This window comes from Callospermophilus lateralis, chromosome 5 (genome assembly GCF_048772815.1).
Source record: "Callospermophilus lateralis isolate mCalLat2 chromosome 5, mCalLat2.hap1, whole genome shotgun sequence".
In the NCBI taxonomy this organism is placed as follows: Eukaryota; Metazoa; Chordata; class Mammalia; order Rodentia; family Sciuridae; genus Callospermophilus; species Callospermophilus lateralis.
The window spans coordinates 103,701,597-103,718,401 of record NC_135309.1 but is presented as its reverse complement, the minus strand read 5'-3'; the positions used below and the strand labels follow the sequence as shown (position 1 = coordinate 103,718,401).

Genomic DNA, 16,805 nt, shown 5'->3' with positions numbered 1-16,805 from the left:
TTTGTATAATAGCTGATAATTTTATTTTTAAAACTAGATATTTTATCATTTGGAATTTATTTGAATAGGAATAGGAAGTAGGATATCCAACTTTATTTATTTTAGTGTGACTATCCAGCTCTTCTAACAATAAAACCTATCATTTCTCCTTTTTATTTGAAATGCTTTCATTATTATTAAGTATGTATTCAGGAGATTATGTGTTTGGCTTGATAATCTGTTCCATTGACTCATCTAGTTATTGTCCCACACTGCACTGTTTTGATTATTATAGCTGTACAGTTTAGAATCCCTGGCAGGCTAGGTGGGCTCTTCATGACTTTTTTTTTTATTTGCTAGTTTATATTTTATGTGATTCTTTAGAATCAGCCTGTATAGGTTCTCTTACCAGTCGGTTCCTAACAACTTGTTATTTTTAGAGATCATGTTATAGATTAACTTAGGGAGAATTAAAACTTTTGTGTTGTATTTTCTTATAGAAGAATCAATATGCCTTTTCCTTTATTCAAGTCTTTTTGTGTATTTTTCCTTAGTAGCATCTGAAAAGTACTCTTGATATGAATTAGACATATGTAAGTTTTGTTTATCACTATTGTCCATAATTTCTTTTGTTTTATTTTCCATCTTGTTATTTTCATATAAAAGATTTTGATTTCCTGTATTAGTTCTGTATCTAGCCACCTTACTGAATTCTCTTATTTATTTATTTTGGTTCTGGGAATTGAACGCAGAGCTGCATCACCACTGAGCTACATCCTCAGCCCTTTTTATTTTTTTATTTTGAGACAGGTTCTTAGTAAGTTTTTTAGGGCATCCCTGAGTTTCTGAGGCTGGTCTTGAACTTGTGATCCTCCTTCCTGCCTGAGCCTCCTAAATTGCTGGGATTATAGGACTTAAATTCTGGCTTAAGTTCTCTTATTATGTAAGAGTTTTTTGGCCAGTTTTCTTGGGTTTTCTGGTAAACAGTCATATCATCTAAAAATGATAATGAATTTACCTCTTCCCAATTTTTTTATTGGTTCTTTTTAGTTATACATAAAATAGAATCCATTTTGATATAATTATACAAACATGGAATATATCTTATTCTAATTAGGACCCCATTCTTGTGGATGTACATGATTATGGGATTCATTGTGGTGTATTAATATATGTACATAGGAAAATTATGTCAGATTCATTCCACTGTCTTTTCTTTTTCTATCTCCCCTCTCTTCCCTTCATTCTTCTTTGTGTAATCTACTGCATATCTATTCTTTCTCTCCTCCCACTTATTGTGGGTTAGCATCTATAGGTTTTCAACAAGTGGAAGTATACTGTGTTTATTTCAACCACCTTGCTTTTCTTGCTTAAAAATTTGCCTTGGGAAGCTTTCCATATCAATACATTTGGAACTGCCTCAATTAAAAAAATTTATTGTATTCTGTTTTAATGCTATAATTTAATTTATTTGACCAGTTGAGAGGCATTTAAATTGTTCCATTCTCCTGCTATCATAAACAATGCTGCAGTGAGCAACGTGGAACACATATAATTCCACACATGTGCAAATAACATTTGTAGGATAAATTTCTCAAAGTAGGATGACTGGTTAAAAGGCACATACATTTTAAATTTGGATAGATATCACCAAATAGTCTCCCTTAGAGGTCATAGAATTGACACTGTACTCTCCCTCATATCAGCAAAAACATTCAACCTTTGGCTTTTGGGACTGGCTTATTTCACTTAGCAGGACAGTTTCCAGATCATCCATTTACTGCCAAATGGCATAAAGTCATCTTAATGACTGAGTAATACTCCATTGTGTATATATATCACATTTCTTTATCCATTCGTCTGTTGAAGGATGTCTAGATTGGCTCCAAAACTTTACTATTTTGAATTGTGTTGCTATAAACATTGGTGTGGCTGTGTCACTGTAGTATGACAATTTAAAATCCGTTGGATATATACTCAGGAGTAAGATAGAGGCATCAAATGGTAGTTCCATTCCTAATTTTTTGAGAAATCTCCATACTGCTTTCCAGAGTGGTTGCACCAATTTGCAGTCCCACCAGCAATGTATGAGTTTGTATACCTTTCTCCCCACATCCTCATCAACATTTATTGTTATTTGTATTCCTCATAATTGCCATTCTGACGGGAGTGTGATGGTAGCTCAGTGTTCTTTTAATTTGCATTTCTCTAATTGCTAGAGATGTTGAACATTTTTTCATATACTTGTTAACCTTTAATATTTCTTCTTCTGTGAAGTGCCTATTCAGTTCCTTTCCTCATTTATTGACTGGAGTATTTGCTTTTTTCTGGTGTTAAGTTTTTTGAGTTACTTATATATCCTGGAGATTAATGCTCTATCTGAGATGCAGGTGGTGAAGATTTTCTCACATTCTGTAGGCTCTCTCTTCATGTTTTTGATTGTTTCCTTTGTTGGATTCAGATGAATATAAAACTTTTTAGTTTGTTACCATCCCAGTTATTGATTCTTGATTTTTCCTCTTGTGCTTTAGGAGTCTTGTTGAGGAAGCTGGTTCCTAATCCAACATGATGGAGAGTTAGACCTACTTTTTCTTCTCGTAGGGAGGGGGTCTCTTGTCTAATGCCTAGGTTCTTGGTCCACTTTGAGTTGAGTGTTTTACAGGGTGAGATATAGGGGTTAAATTTCACCCTATATATGAATTTCCAGTTTTCCCAGCATCATTTGTTGAAGCGGTTATCTTTTCTCCATTGTATGTTTTTGGTGCCTTTGTCTAGTATGAGGCAACTGTATTAATGTGGGTTGGTCTCTGTGTCTTCTATTCTATTATTTTGGTCTTCTTTCTTGTTTTGGTGTACTACTATGCCTTCTTTGTTCCTGTAGCTCTGCAGTATAATTTAAGGTCTGGTATTGTAATGCTTCCTGTTTTACCTTTCTTGCTAAGGATTGCTTTGGCTGTTCTAGTTCTTTTATTCTTTCAAATGAATTTTGGGACTGCTTTTTCTATTTCTATGAAGAACATCATTGGAATTTTAATGGGAATTGTATTGAATCTGTATAACACTTTTGGTAGTATGGCCATTTTGACAATATTAATTCTGCCTATCCAAGAACATGGGAGGTCTTTCCATTTTCTAAGGTCTCCCTCAATTTCTTTCTTTGGTGTTCTGTAGTTTTCATTCTAGAGTTCTTCACCTTAGATTGTTAGATTGATCCTCAAGTTTTTTTGTTTTTTTTTTTTAAGCTGTTGTGAATGGGATGGTTTCCCTAATTTCTGATTTGTCTTTGGAGTATAGGAACCCAATTTTTATTTTTAAAAAATATTTATTTTAGTTGTAGATGGACACAATACCTTTATTTTATTTATTTATTTTTTTGTGGTGCCGAGGCTTGAACCCAGTGCCTCACACATATGAGATGAGCACTCTACCACTGAGCCACAACCCCAGCCACCCCGTTTTTCTTTTAATTTCATGTCTCTGACTTAATGCGTTCAGTAATTCCCCCCCACACACACACACATGCATTATATCCCTAATGATTTCTTATTTTCTGAAGCTCCTTTTTAGTTCTCACTTTACATGATTCTTGCCCTATTATCCATGGTCAGTGGTGGTAAATTTCCCAGTTATTCCTAGCAAAACCTAAAGAGTGAAAGGACTCGAGCTATGAAGACCTTCTTTCTTTCTTTCTTCTTCTTCTTTTTCTTTTTAGTTATACATAACATTAGGATTTACTTTGACATAATTATAAAATCAAGGAATATAATTTGCTCTAATTCAATCCCCAGTACTTTGCCTCCCCTCATCCCTATCCCTGTTCCCTTCCCTCTACTTTACTGATATTTGAAAGCCCTTTCTTACATTGAGCATCTATCAGCCTTCTAGTGGCTTCCACTGTTTGCCCTCTGAAACAATAGACAAGGAGTCCTCTGGGTTTCTGAGGAGACAGCAGGTCTCCTGTAAGTCCTGTTTTTCTGCTTTACAGTGTTGGAGCTTAACAAAGGTCCTTTGACCCATTGATGAAGAGATTTGGGGACTTACAAACTTATGCTTTGGGTATCCTGTGAACTTGAATTCTAATGAAAACTAGGTAAAGTTCATTATGAGCCATGTGGATTGAGTTGCAATTATGAGTTTTTTGTTTTTGAAATAAGAAAGTCATACTCTATGGAAGGGCACCACTCTTCAGATTACACATTCCAAAAAGTGTTTGTTTTCATTTGACTAAAAGCAGGAACAGCTGACATGAAAACTTGGATGACATCTGAGTGGATTCAGATGGGATGAATGGACATGGCAATGAGCCGTTGTATCCGATCTTTTTCACTTTGTTCTCGGTGTTTGAGCATGACATGGCAACTTGTGAACAATTAAACATCACCACACTTCATAGTACTTTTGTTTTTGTGCCTGGTGCTTTTCTTTTACGGATTCAGTGAGTGTCTTATTCATGTTTGTTGAACCTACACGACCTGTTTCAAACGCTGAAAACACCGTCATCCCATATTTTACTTCAGTGTCATGTAAACCTTTCTTTTTTACCTGAGTAATGAGACACAGCATGTGGTCGATGATGAATATGGAATTTCCTCCTTGGCCGACTTTATATAACTGGAAAGCAAATACTTCCCTAAAAAGCAGCATATTTGGTATTTAACAGCTGCATTGTCACAAAATGAAGCCAGTGTATTCTGTGTGGTATCTAGAGCTAAAATTTCCTTATCTGTCCTTGCCACTTCCCCTTCAGGCATCAGGGTGACAGGCAGAGATAGGGCCTGGAAACATTACAAGTGATCCGTAAATATTTATTTAAAGAGTCAATGAAGTCTGAAATTCAGTTCAGACTGAGTATGCTTATTGAGACAATAACTTTATTACTAATTATAATTAATGTTCACTTAAAACATATTTTAATCATCAATTTAAGTAAGATAAGCAGTACATGTACCCTAGAATAATATTGTCGACATTAGTCAGGAATGACATTCCCAGTCATAGAACATGGTTTTCCACTAACTAACTGCAGATAGTTAATTGTCAGTGGTCACAGGGATCATGCTCATCCATCCATCCTCAGTGCATCTAAAGATAATTCTCCTTGGAGGGCCTGGTCAGGTGAGAAGGTCAGAAATAGCAACCAGTATAATTTGAAGAGTTTGTACAGACATTTTCCAGACACAGGCACAAAAAAGCAGATACACAGATAGGTCCAGCCTGCTCTCCTCCCCTTCCTTGTTAGGACTAAACTGTGGATTTTGTATTTTTAGACATGGGGCAGGGGCAGGAATGTTATTCCATACAGATTGTTTGCTTTTAAGAAGTTTTTGATTAGTTTTCTGAGTCAATGATATGTTTTTCTGATTCTCCATGTTACTCTCTAAGATGGGTTTTGAGACATGAAGAAATAAACAAACAAACAAACAAACAAAACCCCCTCCAACCCTCCTGAAGACGAATGTGAAAGCAACCGTGCTGTTATTTTCATTGACTACCATCCAGTGCACATCTCCCAGGAACGGGGCTCTGGCTCTCTAGCAGCCAGGCTAGGAATTCTTCCATTAGCAAGAAGCCTAACTTGTAGCTCTTCTTTAGGCTTTTCTAAATGGAGGCTTAAAGAAAGAGGCTTGTGTGCTTTTTTTGTATCTATGCTCTAGGCCATGTTATCAAGTAGATTAAAGAGAATGGAAAAGAAGCTCAAAACTATTCCAGCTCATTGGCAACTCCGGAGAGTGCCTTCTTCAAATTCAGCAGTACTACTTATATTTAAGCGGTATACTTGCCTCCTTCTCTGCCAACTAGATACCACTACCAGCAATTTTCTTTTAATTTAAACGAATGATGTAGGAATAATTTTAAGAGGAAGACATTTTTAGGAAAACTTTGAGGGGCCTCCCCCACCCTCTGCCCAGAATTGTTGGCTTTAAAAGATTTTGTTGGGCTGGAGATGCATCTGAGTGGTAGAGTGCTTGCCTAGCATGTGTGAGGCCCAGAGTTTGATCCCTAGCACCTCAAAAAGTAAATAAATTAAAAAATATATATTTTTTTCTCAAAGATTTGCAGTTTCTATTAACTTTGATGACTTTGGCATGATGACAATATACAAGATCATCATTACTTACACTAAGCTTCCACATTTGGGATATGTTAATGAGATAATTAGGCTCCTTCATATTATAAATTGGTTTAACATCATCTTAATCCCAAAGTGTCCTCTCAGCCAAAATTTAATAAAGAAAATAAATATATTCCTAGAGATTCGTTAACCACAAAATTATGTCTTTCTTCAGATTTTTTTTTTTTTTTTTTTAAAGCTGTCCGGTTCTGTTCCAAAGAGCATTCTGGAAGACACATACTTGTCAAAAGCTGACAAAAATAGATAAAATAATCTTAGTGGAAAATGGCCATTTTATAGAATCTGTCTTGATAACAATGGTCACATCAATGGTAATAAAAAGAAGAAAATAAGTTATTTGTTATTAATAAAAATGTTATTTTATTGCAGAAATGAAATGAGTCATTAAATTTAAAATTATTTTCCCTCTGTATGTAGATCTTTCTCTGGAATTAAAGGTCTGCAGTTAAAGGTCAACCTCCAACCCAATGACAATTACTTTTTCTATGTGAGAGCCATCAATGCATTTGGGACAAGTGAACAGAGTGAAGCTGCTCTCGTCTCCACCAGAGGTACTTTTTCCTTTATACATAGTAAGCCATATCTATATTTTCTTCTCTTCCTTTCTACTACCCAGAGAAGGATCCTTGAGGGAAACTTTATAAAGGTACCTACCTAATGTCAGTGCTGGTTTCTGTCCCAAGGTCCCAAGGTCAGGGGTCTAGATGTTTCTTTTATTTTCTGGTTCAGAGGTTTTCAAAGTTGGCTGCTATTAGCAATCAGTCAGGGTGCTTAAAAAATATTGATGCCCTGGCCCCACTCCCAGAGAAATTGATTTAATTGATCTGGGGATAGGCTTGAATATTTGTGGTTTTAGAAATCTCTCCAGATGATTTGTGTCTCACAATGTATGTAATTTGTAGATGTGTGTGTGTATGTGTGTGTGTGTGTGAGAGAGAGAGAGAGAGAGAGAGAGAGAGAGAGAGAGAGAGAGAGAGAGAGAGAGAGAAACTCTGTGAAGAAGTTTCCAGTATTTTTTTTTCTTTTTTCTTTTTTGTATCAGAATCTGAACCCAAGTGCAGTTAACCATTAAGTCACATTTCCCAGCTCTTTTTATTTTATATTTTGAGACGGTCTTGCTAAGTTGCTTAGGGTCTCACTAAATTGCAGAGGCTAACTTAGAACTTATGATCTTCCTGCCTCAGCCTCCCGAGTTGCTGGGATTACAGGCCTGGCAAGTTTCCAGTCTTGTTCTGCTTATTCGCATTTGTGCTAATTAATGTTTGTTGAATGAATGAATGAATAGATGAGTAACTCAAGTCATGAAATTGTTCAATGACATTTTGGGAAAAATACCCAGAAGATGCCAACAATAAAATGTTTAGTCATTCTCAGTTATTGTGAAAAGGAAGTGAAGAATGGAAAAGTGATCATTTTATTACCTTATTCTAGATTTAGAGATGGCACAGGATTGAGGGGGCCACAGTAAGTCATTTGCTTAACCAGCAAAATCTTGTGCATGGTGATTGCTTGTTTTCCTAGGGAGGGCCAGCTTGGAGTTCAGGAAGAGAAGATATGAGGGTTTTACCCAGGAATGTTGTCTCTGTAGCTACAATATGGTGCCTGTACCATCCCTCATTAGGACCTTTCTTACAGGTTATACCAGTGCACCCCTAATTTTAATATGCACCCAAATCTTCTGAAGAGCTTGTTAAAGTACAAATTCTTATTCAGGAGATCTGGGAGAGGGCCAGCAATTCTGCATTTTTAACTAGTTCCAGGAATGTGGATGCTGCTGGTCCAAGGAGCACACTTTGTGTAGGCAGAGTGAGCTCTAGCACAGGATACACCGAGGAGGATATCCCTGCAGCACCAGCCAGAGGTAACCAGCCAGGCATCCACTAATGCCTGAAATGACATTTCAGCTGTGTATCTGAAACACTGAGCAAGGGATTTTGACATCAGGGGAAAGGAAGGCTAGGTCTGAAATGTGGAGCTTGGGGTAGCCCTTGCCATTGTGGTAATATTGTCATTCTGTTTTCTTAATTGCCACAGGAACCAGATTTCTCTTGTTGAGAGAAACAGCTCATCCTGCCCTGCAGATTTCCTCCAATGGGACAGTGATCAGCTTCACTGAGAGGAGACGGCTAAGAGAGTAAGTAGAGGAAGAAAGTACAAGCGGCTGACATTCAGCAGTGGTGTTGGAGTGAGTTGCCTTGGCGTGGCCTCACCTGAGTGCATCCTTGGTTGAATGAACATGCCTGGATGCAGTTTGAATGTTAATGTGTGCACACCCTTCTAGCTGTCGGGTTTATCAGGAAGGGGAACATGGCAGTGAGCGTTCATAACTTGGAGCAAGTCTCAATATTGTTATTTGGAATATAAACTCAGATGGTTTGGGTTAAAACACTGGCTGTTTTAAGGTATTATCTCTGTTTCAATGAAAACTAGAGTCCAGTTAATAATTCTATCATTTCAATAGCAAACTAGATTTTATATCAACCACTTGAAAAAGAAGTGAATAGAGAGACACTTTCTTGAGTTCCTAGTTCTGGTCACAGAATCTTGCCCCTATAGTGGCTCCCACAAATAGAAGCATCAAAGAAAACAAGAACCAAAAACAGGGTAGGGTGAGGTGACTGGCCTGCAATTTTTCTGCAACCTCTCATGATTATTTTGAGGGTCAGGATGGCCAAATGGGAGAAAGTAAGTGAACATCTTTTGAAACAAGCTGCTAAGGGCTGATGTGCCCAGCTGTTGGCTGCCATCGAGAGCTCAGAATAAAGTCCCCAGCAGCCAGTTGACTTGCACTATTTCCCCATGGGCACTATTTCTTGCCCATCTGTGGCACAGCTCAGGTGTCACCTGCTCCTGGAAATGGCCAAGCCTTCTCTGGGCCCTGGTAACTTCTGATCTTAATATGTGTAAAAGGAGTAAGAACTTGTGAAGTCTTTTGCCAGCCACTCAATCATGAATAACTGTCGGACAGCAGCCCTGCTTCATGCATCTTTGAATCCCCACAATCTAACATGGGACCTGGAATATCATAGGTGCTAAAAATATACACGAGTGAATTCAGAGGGGAAAAAAAAAAGATTTGAGAAATAGACTGAACTTTTCCGACTTTTTTGGATTTCTCAAAAAAAAAAAAAAAAAAGAAAAAAAAGAAAAAGAAAAAGAAAAAAGAATGTACTGGAGATTGGTAAGAGTTCATAGATAATAACTGATGAAAACTGTAATGTATTTTATAGAATTTTATTTATTTATTATTAACCTGAAAATTAGCTCATAAATATCAGCAGCAGAGCTTTGCTCCAGGGAGTGAGGGCTTGTCAGTAGCCACTTCTCTCAAATGAGGTTGTTGGGTAAAGACATGAGAAAGTGAAATACATTGCCTTGCATTCATCATTTTCTCATCTGTTAAAGGGAGAGGGAGAGGTGCTGACTGAATATTAATGCTGCTGAAATTAAAAATGCCTCCTTGCTGTCTCAGCCATTTCTAAGCAAAACTGAGCAATTCATGCAAACAAGGTCACCCATCAGCAGCAGAAAGTGCTTTGGTCCATTTCTCTGTGCCTCTTATAAAAATAGGATGAGACAAAAAGAGGCCTTTAACCAACCTCTCAGGGATACCTACTCCAATCCAAGAGGTCAGAGTCATGAAGACTGGGGACCAAAGCCTTTGCAAAGCCCCCTAATCAGACTTGGCCAATTCCACACCCTGCTCCGCTCTGGCTTCCCAGCTATCTTGCCATTTAAGAGCCTCCACTCTTTTGGTTGTTGTGCCCAAGGAAGTCGGTGGAAACTGGAACTCATTACTAAAGATATTGGAGATTCCCTTTTTTGCAAGTTTTGGAAGAAAACTTTGCAAGTCATAGTCCTCACCTTCCCCTCCTTGTATTTCCTGTCTCTTTGTAAAAGCAGAGATTGTGCCGTTTCTTTTCTTCCCACCATTATTCTAGTTATTTCCTGCTCTCCAGCTCTCTTAAGAGATGCAAGGTGCCATATGTGCGTATTGTATGAGACAGGGGACATATGTCAGAAGCATGGTGAGAGTTTGGGGAATTTCTGGGGCAGTCTGATCATTGGTAGGAGCACAATGAACACAGAATGTCCTCAAATTCCGGCAGTTTCCAAAGATGGAATTCTGGCAAAGGGTGTGTGAAGTTGATTGTTGATACTCATAGATAAAGGCTGCTGATTCCTGTGCTAAGCTCAATCTTATCAATTTGCCTGCAGAGTCCCCTCAGTGCTGGGTGAGGAGCTGCCCGCCTGTGGCCAACATTACTGGGAAACCACAGTCACAGACTGCCCAGCATATCGACTTGGCATCTGTTCCAGTTCAGCTGTGCGGGCTGGGGCTCTGGGACAAGGGGAGACCTCATGGTACATGCACTGCTCTGAGCCACAGAGGTAAGCCAGAGCCTTGCCTCTCCTCACTAAATCCAAATGTCATGCATAGATGTGTTGGCATGGGTCCCTGAGGGACATAACAAAGAGCATCCCACTTTTCTACCCAAGTTCTGAGCCAGCTGAGAAACACAACAAGAGTCAAATAAGTATATAGAGACTAAAATATTTCTCTGCTTACTGAGGAAGTTGGTTTTAGAGAATGTGGAGCATCTTCATAATCATAATGTGGGCAAGAGGGTTCCTTACATTGAGTTCTATTATTAAGAAGACTTACCCAACTGTTAGAGCCCTGGCTGGGCCAGCCTCCCTCCCATGCAGAGCAGACTGGAGGGGGAGGGAAGGATATGTGTCTCCCCAGTTAGCTCATGACCAAGAGATAGGGAAGAGAAAGGAACTGTTAGATTATGCATGGGCAGATTTTCCTTCTAAAGTCACCCCAGGTGGATGGAGACCACAGGATGATGCTAAAAGGAAGAAGAAGTAGATCCCCAGCACTCCCCAGGCATTCATCCATATCAGGGTTTGGCAAACTATGGTCCATTGGCCAAATAGGACCCTCTGCCTGCTTTTGTAAATAAAGTTTTATTGGAACACAGTCATGCTCATTTACTGTGTATCTGTGACTACTTTTGCAGATCTGTCAGAGACTGAATGACCTGCAAATGCTTAGATATTTATTATCTGTCCCTTTACAGAAAGTTTGTCCAGCCCTGGTCTACATTATTCATATTGTTTGGTTGGTTGATGTGAAAAAGCTGTGAACCTGTGTTGGTTGCAGAGAGATAAGGCAAGCATGTTGTGATCTGGATATGCTCACAGAATGGTCCAATAGAAAGAGCACTGAACTGGGAGACGAAACCCTGATTTTAGTCCTGGCTCCATCCTTGATTAGATTCCTTTTGGTGCTTACCGTAATCTGGTTAACCCTTTAAGCAGGCCTCATATGATTTGCCTGTCTCAGCAGGGAACAGTAATAGCTGGTCTACTATCTTTGGGGTTATGAGGATCACATGAAATCAGGGACAGGGGAGAGTTTTGACATTGTAAAGTGTACAAATGGGAGACATTATTCAAATGTAAGACTTTAAAAAAGGAAGTCTTCAGTGCTTACAAGTTCCCAGAAAAGGCCCACAGATTGGGATTTTGCATATCTTTGGCTGCACATTTCTCCCTGCATCCTACTTGACAGTTTGAGTCTCTGAGAAGGTTCATAAGGACACCATCTCCAAGTGCTATTTAAAGTCACATTTCATCAAGTCAGAGCAATTAAGATTAATTGATATTCAGTGCTGTGCCATACTTAAGGACTCAGCCCCTGCCCAGAATTTGAAATCACTCAAATCCAGAATTTACAATCAGATTTGGAGCCAAAACTAGGTATTTATTTCACAATAATCCATAAGAACCCAAACCAAAGACTAGCCTCCAATAAAAAAATTTCTAGGAGATAGAAAATATATTGTATATTTTGTTGACAAGTTCAAACCTACAAATTTGGTCTTTGGCTCTTTCAGGCCTAGAGGGGGGATACTGCGAGGAAGAGGACAGGGACCTCTTTGGCCACAGCACAGTGAGGTCAGCCTCAGGCACCTTCATTTCTTGCTCTGAGGTCTCAGCATAGAGAACCTGGGGACTTAAGGTTCAGGGAGAGCATCTGCCATAGACCCTCCTGTATTTTTCACTTTTTCTGGCTTAATGATTTTAACTCAAGCTATATTAATCTTGATTCTGCTCACATGGAATCTGGGCTTTAATGTGTCACAGTTGGAAAGGAGATCTGAGGATAGTCTCAGGAGCATTCACTGGCTGTCTTCCTATCTGTTCCTAACTTTGCCAGCCTATCCCAAGCCTTCCTCACCTCCTTTACTGGTTTTACCACAGCCACCCTGCCTATTTGTTGGCTGCTAGTCTCTGCCCACTCCAAGTTGTTCTACATGCCACAGATGAAAAGTGTTTCTAAACATTGTTTTCATTGTATCCCTTCCTTTTATGTTCAAAAATCTACAAACATCTTCAGTAATGTCAGAACTCAGGTGGGACTACCTGCAGGGTACAGGAAGCCAAAAAGAATGGGACCAGGTTGAGGGATGGGGAGCCCACGGGGTAGCAGCCCCAATGTTGAAATTCTGGGTCTCAGTTGCTACCTGAAACACACGTCTGCCCTCCTGATTCTAGAACTCCATAATTGGTTGTGTCTCTCATTAACAAGGCTTTGAAAAGGCCTTTGGTCAACCCATGCATCTTACTTATCTCCCCATCTCCTGTCATCTCTGCCTTCCCACTTGAGCTTTTCTCTGCAGAGAAGCTGTCAACTTGCCATTTCCTAAGTCCTTGCCCTTGAACTTCGGGCCTTAAGATATACATTATAGGTCTAGAGGTCTTTGACCCTCCCTGCCTGACCAGTCACCTCTTTACTCACATACTGCTGTATAAAGTCAAGGTGTTCCTGTGTTCTCACGTGCTGATTGCTGTGCATTTAGTTATCATTAATGTGAATGTGTGGGAGAATTTGCAATAATGTGTAGCACCCAAGAGAAAGAACAACAGACCCCCTCCCTAGTCACCCCCGAAACCCCAGTCACCACATACATCTACTTCATACATAGATTTTTCTCTCATGTCTTTTCTTCTCTTCCATCTCTCATTCCTTCCCTTCTCCTGCTGTCAGGGACTCACTCTTAGTTTCTAGGACTGGTAGGACAAACCTCCAAACTTGTGTTATTTATTTATTTTTTTTGCATGGGGAAATTATACTTTTCTGGTCAGCAATTTCTCCTGCCATCTTGCCTTGAACCTTTTCCTTCACAACTAAACAGGTGCGTTAAATGTGTTGAGTAAACAATTGAACATGCTATGCCCTGACATAGTTTCTCAGCCCTACTCTTATTTAAGTTAGTAACAGTTTTTTCCTGCCTGTGTTATATTATATGGGCTCCCAGAGGGCAAGGGCATCCTTCTGTAGTCATTCATGTCCCACAGAATTCCTAGGGAGGTGCTGGATACACATATATGCCCAAGGAACACTTGTTGAACTGACTGTATTTGAATTAAAGAGAGAAAGGAAGGCAACTGCTTCTAGCTGCAAGGATGCCGAAAACATCAAGATGAAATGGAAAGTTGGTTTGGGGCTGGGAGAACATGAAGTTGGCAAAAATGATGAAATTTTTCTTAGACTTCATAAAAGTCCTTATGTAAGTTTCCTATAAGTTGGTAAAACTGTAAAAATTAATGCATTGTATGGAAGGCAAGCATGCAGTACTTTTTAAAATACATGGCAGCCTCAAAGGAGTTTTATTCAAAAGAATGACACACCATGAATGCGGCAGTTAAAACATGTGGGCAGCGGGGGAAAGAATTAGAATGTTGAGAAAAATCACAAGGGAGGCATATGTTGGCTATTCTGGGACTGCCTCCTAATGCAAAAGGAGCAAAATTATTAAAAATGCTTGTCTGTTGAAATGAGCCATGGATTTTAGCATCTTGGAGGAATCTGGTTAAAGTATTTGGGATCACATTATTGCAACTCATTATTTTTTAATTGAAGTCTGTAACTGAAAAAAATTGGTCATCTACCAATGATTCTCCTTATCAAATCCTTCAAGTTTTTCCAAGGTTTAAAATGTCCCATTCTGTTTCATTTCAGGTACACATTTTTCTACAGTGGAATTGTGAGTGATGTTCATGTGACAGAGCACCCAGCCAGAGTGGGCATTCTGCTGGACTACAACAACCAGAGACTTCTATTCATAAATGCTGAGAGTGGACAGTTGCTTTTTATTGTGAGGCACAGGTTTAATGAGGGTGTTCACCCTGCCTTTGCCCTGGAGAAACCTGGAAAATGTACTTTGCACCTCGGGATAGAGCCCCCGGATTCTGTAAGACACAAGTGATCCTTGGCTTTCAGAATTTGCAAGAACAAGAATTCAAATGAGGGTGTGGGGGAGCTGTTGTTCTTTCTCTTGGGTGCTACACATTATTGCAAATTCTCCCACACATTCACATTAATGATATCTACATGCACAGCAATCAGCACGTGAGAACACTCACCAGGAACACCTTGACTTTATACAGCAGTATGTGAGTAAAGAGGATGAATTAAAACAACCCCCACCCTTTGGTTCATATGTTTGAGTTTTTCCTAACTTAAAAGGGTTTTCACTAGACCTGGGAACCAAAATAGAGAAGTGGAATTCCACTTGTGTTATTGGTGAAGGTAATGCTCTGACATACAGGTCAAAACGGAGGTAAGGTTGTGCTATTGACACATCTCTGACAAAAGTATGGCTTTTTCCACAAGAAAATGTCACCTTGCTTCACTAAAGGATGATGAATCCTAATCATTAGAGAAGGTGTTATAGCTGTTCTAAATTTATAATGAACTCTTTTTTTTTTTTTTTGTAATATTGTATACAGTAGAATGTGAGTCTCATTTCCCTGGAATTTTAAATGTAGAAAAGTGCAAGATATTAGAAATTTTCATTTTGTTAAATAAATGTTTAGATTCTTATAAAGCAAAACATGTGTGGACTTACTGTGTGAAACTTCTCAGTCCGGCATCTTTGGACCGGAACATAATGCAGAGAAAATACTCATCACTTTTCAGTTGGTTGTGCTATTATTAACCCCCATGAGAGAATTATACACATATATTTTAAAATTGGGAATGGAATCACCATTTGACCCAGCTATCCTTCTCTTCAGTCTATACCCAAAGGACTTAAAAACAGCATATATCAATGTTTATAGCAGCACAAGTCACTATAGCTAAACTGTGGAACCACCTAGATGCCTTTCAATAGATGAATAGATAAAAAAAAATGTGGCATATATACATGATGGAATATTACTCAGCAATAAAAGAAAATAAAATCATGGCATTTTCAGGTAAATGGATGGAGTTAGAGAAGATAATGCTAAGTGAAGTTAACCAATCCCAAAAAACCAAATGCCAAATGTTTTCTTTCATATAAGGAGGCTGATTCATAGTGAGATAGGGAGAGGGAGCATGAGAGGAATAGACAAACTCTAGATAGGGCAGAGGGGTAGGAGGGGAATGGAGGAGGCATGGGGTTATTAATGATGATGGAATGTGATGATCATTATTATCCAAAGTACAGGTATGAAGACACAAATTAGTGTGAATATACTTTGTATACAACCAGAGATATGAAAAATTGTGCTTTATATGTGTAATAAGAATTGTAATGCATTCTGCTGTCATATTTTTAAAAATGGAAACACTTTCATCCCATAGAGCCTACATGGTTAACTATAAAGTCAAATACCAGAATCTGGGAATCTTCTCACTTTTTACTAAAAAAGATGACTGGTCATTTTAAAATATAATATTAAAATCTCTCAAAATCTTTCCAAAGTATGTGTGCAAAGCTGATAAATCTAGAATGCACATTGAGACCACTTGTTCTCCATAATGTAAATGCTTTGATCATATACATAGTTTCTCTTAATATTATGAATTATATATTATGAATATATATGATTATAATAAAAATCTTAATATTATTTTCATAAATTGAGAAACAACATCCTACTTTTTGGATGTATTTTAAAATCTGTTGTTTAATAGCCAGAAAATCCAAACTGGATTCGTATCAGCAGAGCCCCTTCGCCACTCTGCCTTCAAATCAGAGCAGTGGTTGGCAAGACTGATTCTTCATGAAATTGAAGGAGTTACTGGCTGCTTGGTGGAGGATGGTATCTTTACTTTTTCAAGCCTGGAAAGTATTATTTTCAGGTTCTGACTGATCAGCCACTTCTAGTCATTATTACATTTTTGTGGGGGTTTTGGTGGGACTGTAAAGTCATTTAAAAAAGTAACAATGGTAACAGCAACCACATGGATTTTAGAGTCTTTCTCTAAAAGTAGACCTCTTAAAGACTTAGTGCTGGTTGTTTACCTAGGAGGTGGTTCCAGGAGGGACACTTGAGAAAGTGGGAAAAATGAGAGAAGAAGGTGGGAAGCCAGTGAAGTACTTGTTCTATGAGGGTTATTACCATTGTGGGCGCCTGGGGCTCATTTTGCTGGGGTCCCCTCTGGAAACCACATGGAACATTGCCAGAAGTTGACATGAAGGATTTCCTGGAAGGGTCATCACATTCCTGTTCCCTACCCTCCCAAGTTGAATTTCTTGCAAGCTGCAAGCTGCAAGCTGCTTGTTCTTGAGAAAGCACTCAGAGGGTTGAGAAGTGCAGGCATCTGACAAGGAACATGCAAGTGCTGAAAACCATGCATTGTAGACACTGGGGCATCCAGTCACCTGGGGCAAATGGGCAGGGCAGC

The 16,805-nt window shown here is 38.9% G+C and overlaps 1 protein-coding gene across 1 annotated transcript in view; it reads left to right on the top strand.

Moving 5' to 3' along the window:
- Positions 1-14,997, top strand: part of Cmya5 (cardiomyopathy associated 5) — an 87,227-nt gene extending 72,230 nt beyond the window's left edge. The window contains exons 10-13 of the mRNA XM_076857081.2: positions 6,530-6,663; positions 8,147-8,246; positions 10,331-10,504; positions 14,148-14,997. Coding sequence (XP_076713196.1) covers positions 6,530-6,663; positions 8,147-8,246; positions 10,331-10,504; positions 14,148-14,394 — 655 coding nt within the window. The 3' untranslated portion in view covers positions 14,395-14,997. The remainder of the gene's footprint in view (positions 1-6,529; positions 6,664-8,146; positions 8,247-10,330; positions 10,505-14,147) is intronic.
- Positions 14,998-16,805: the final 1,808 nt, after the last annotated feature.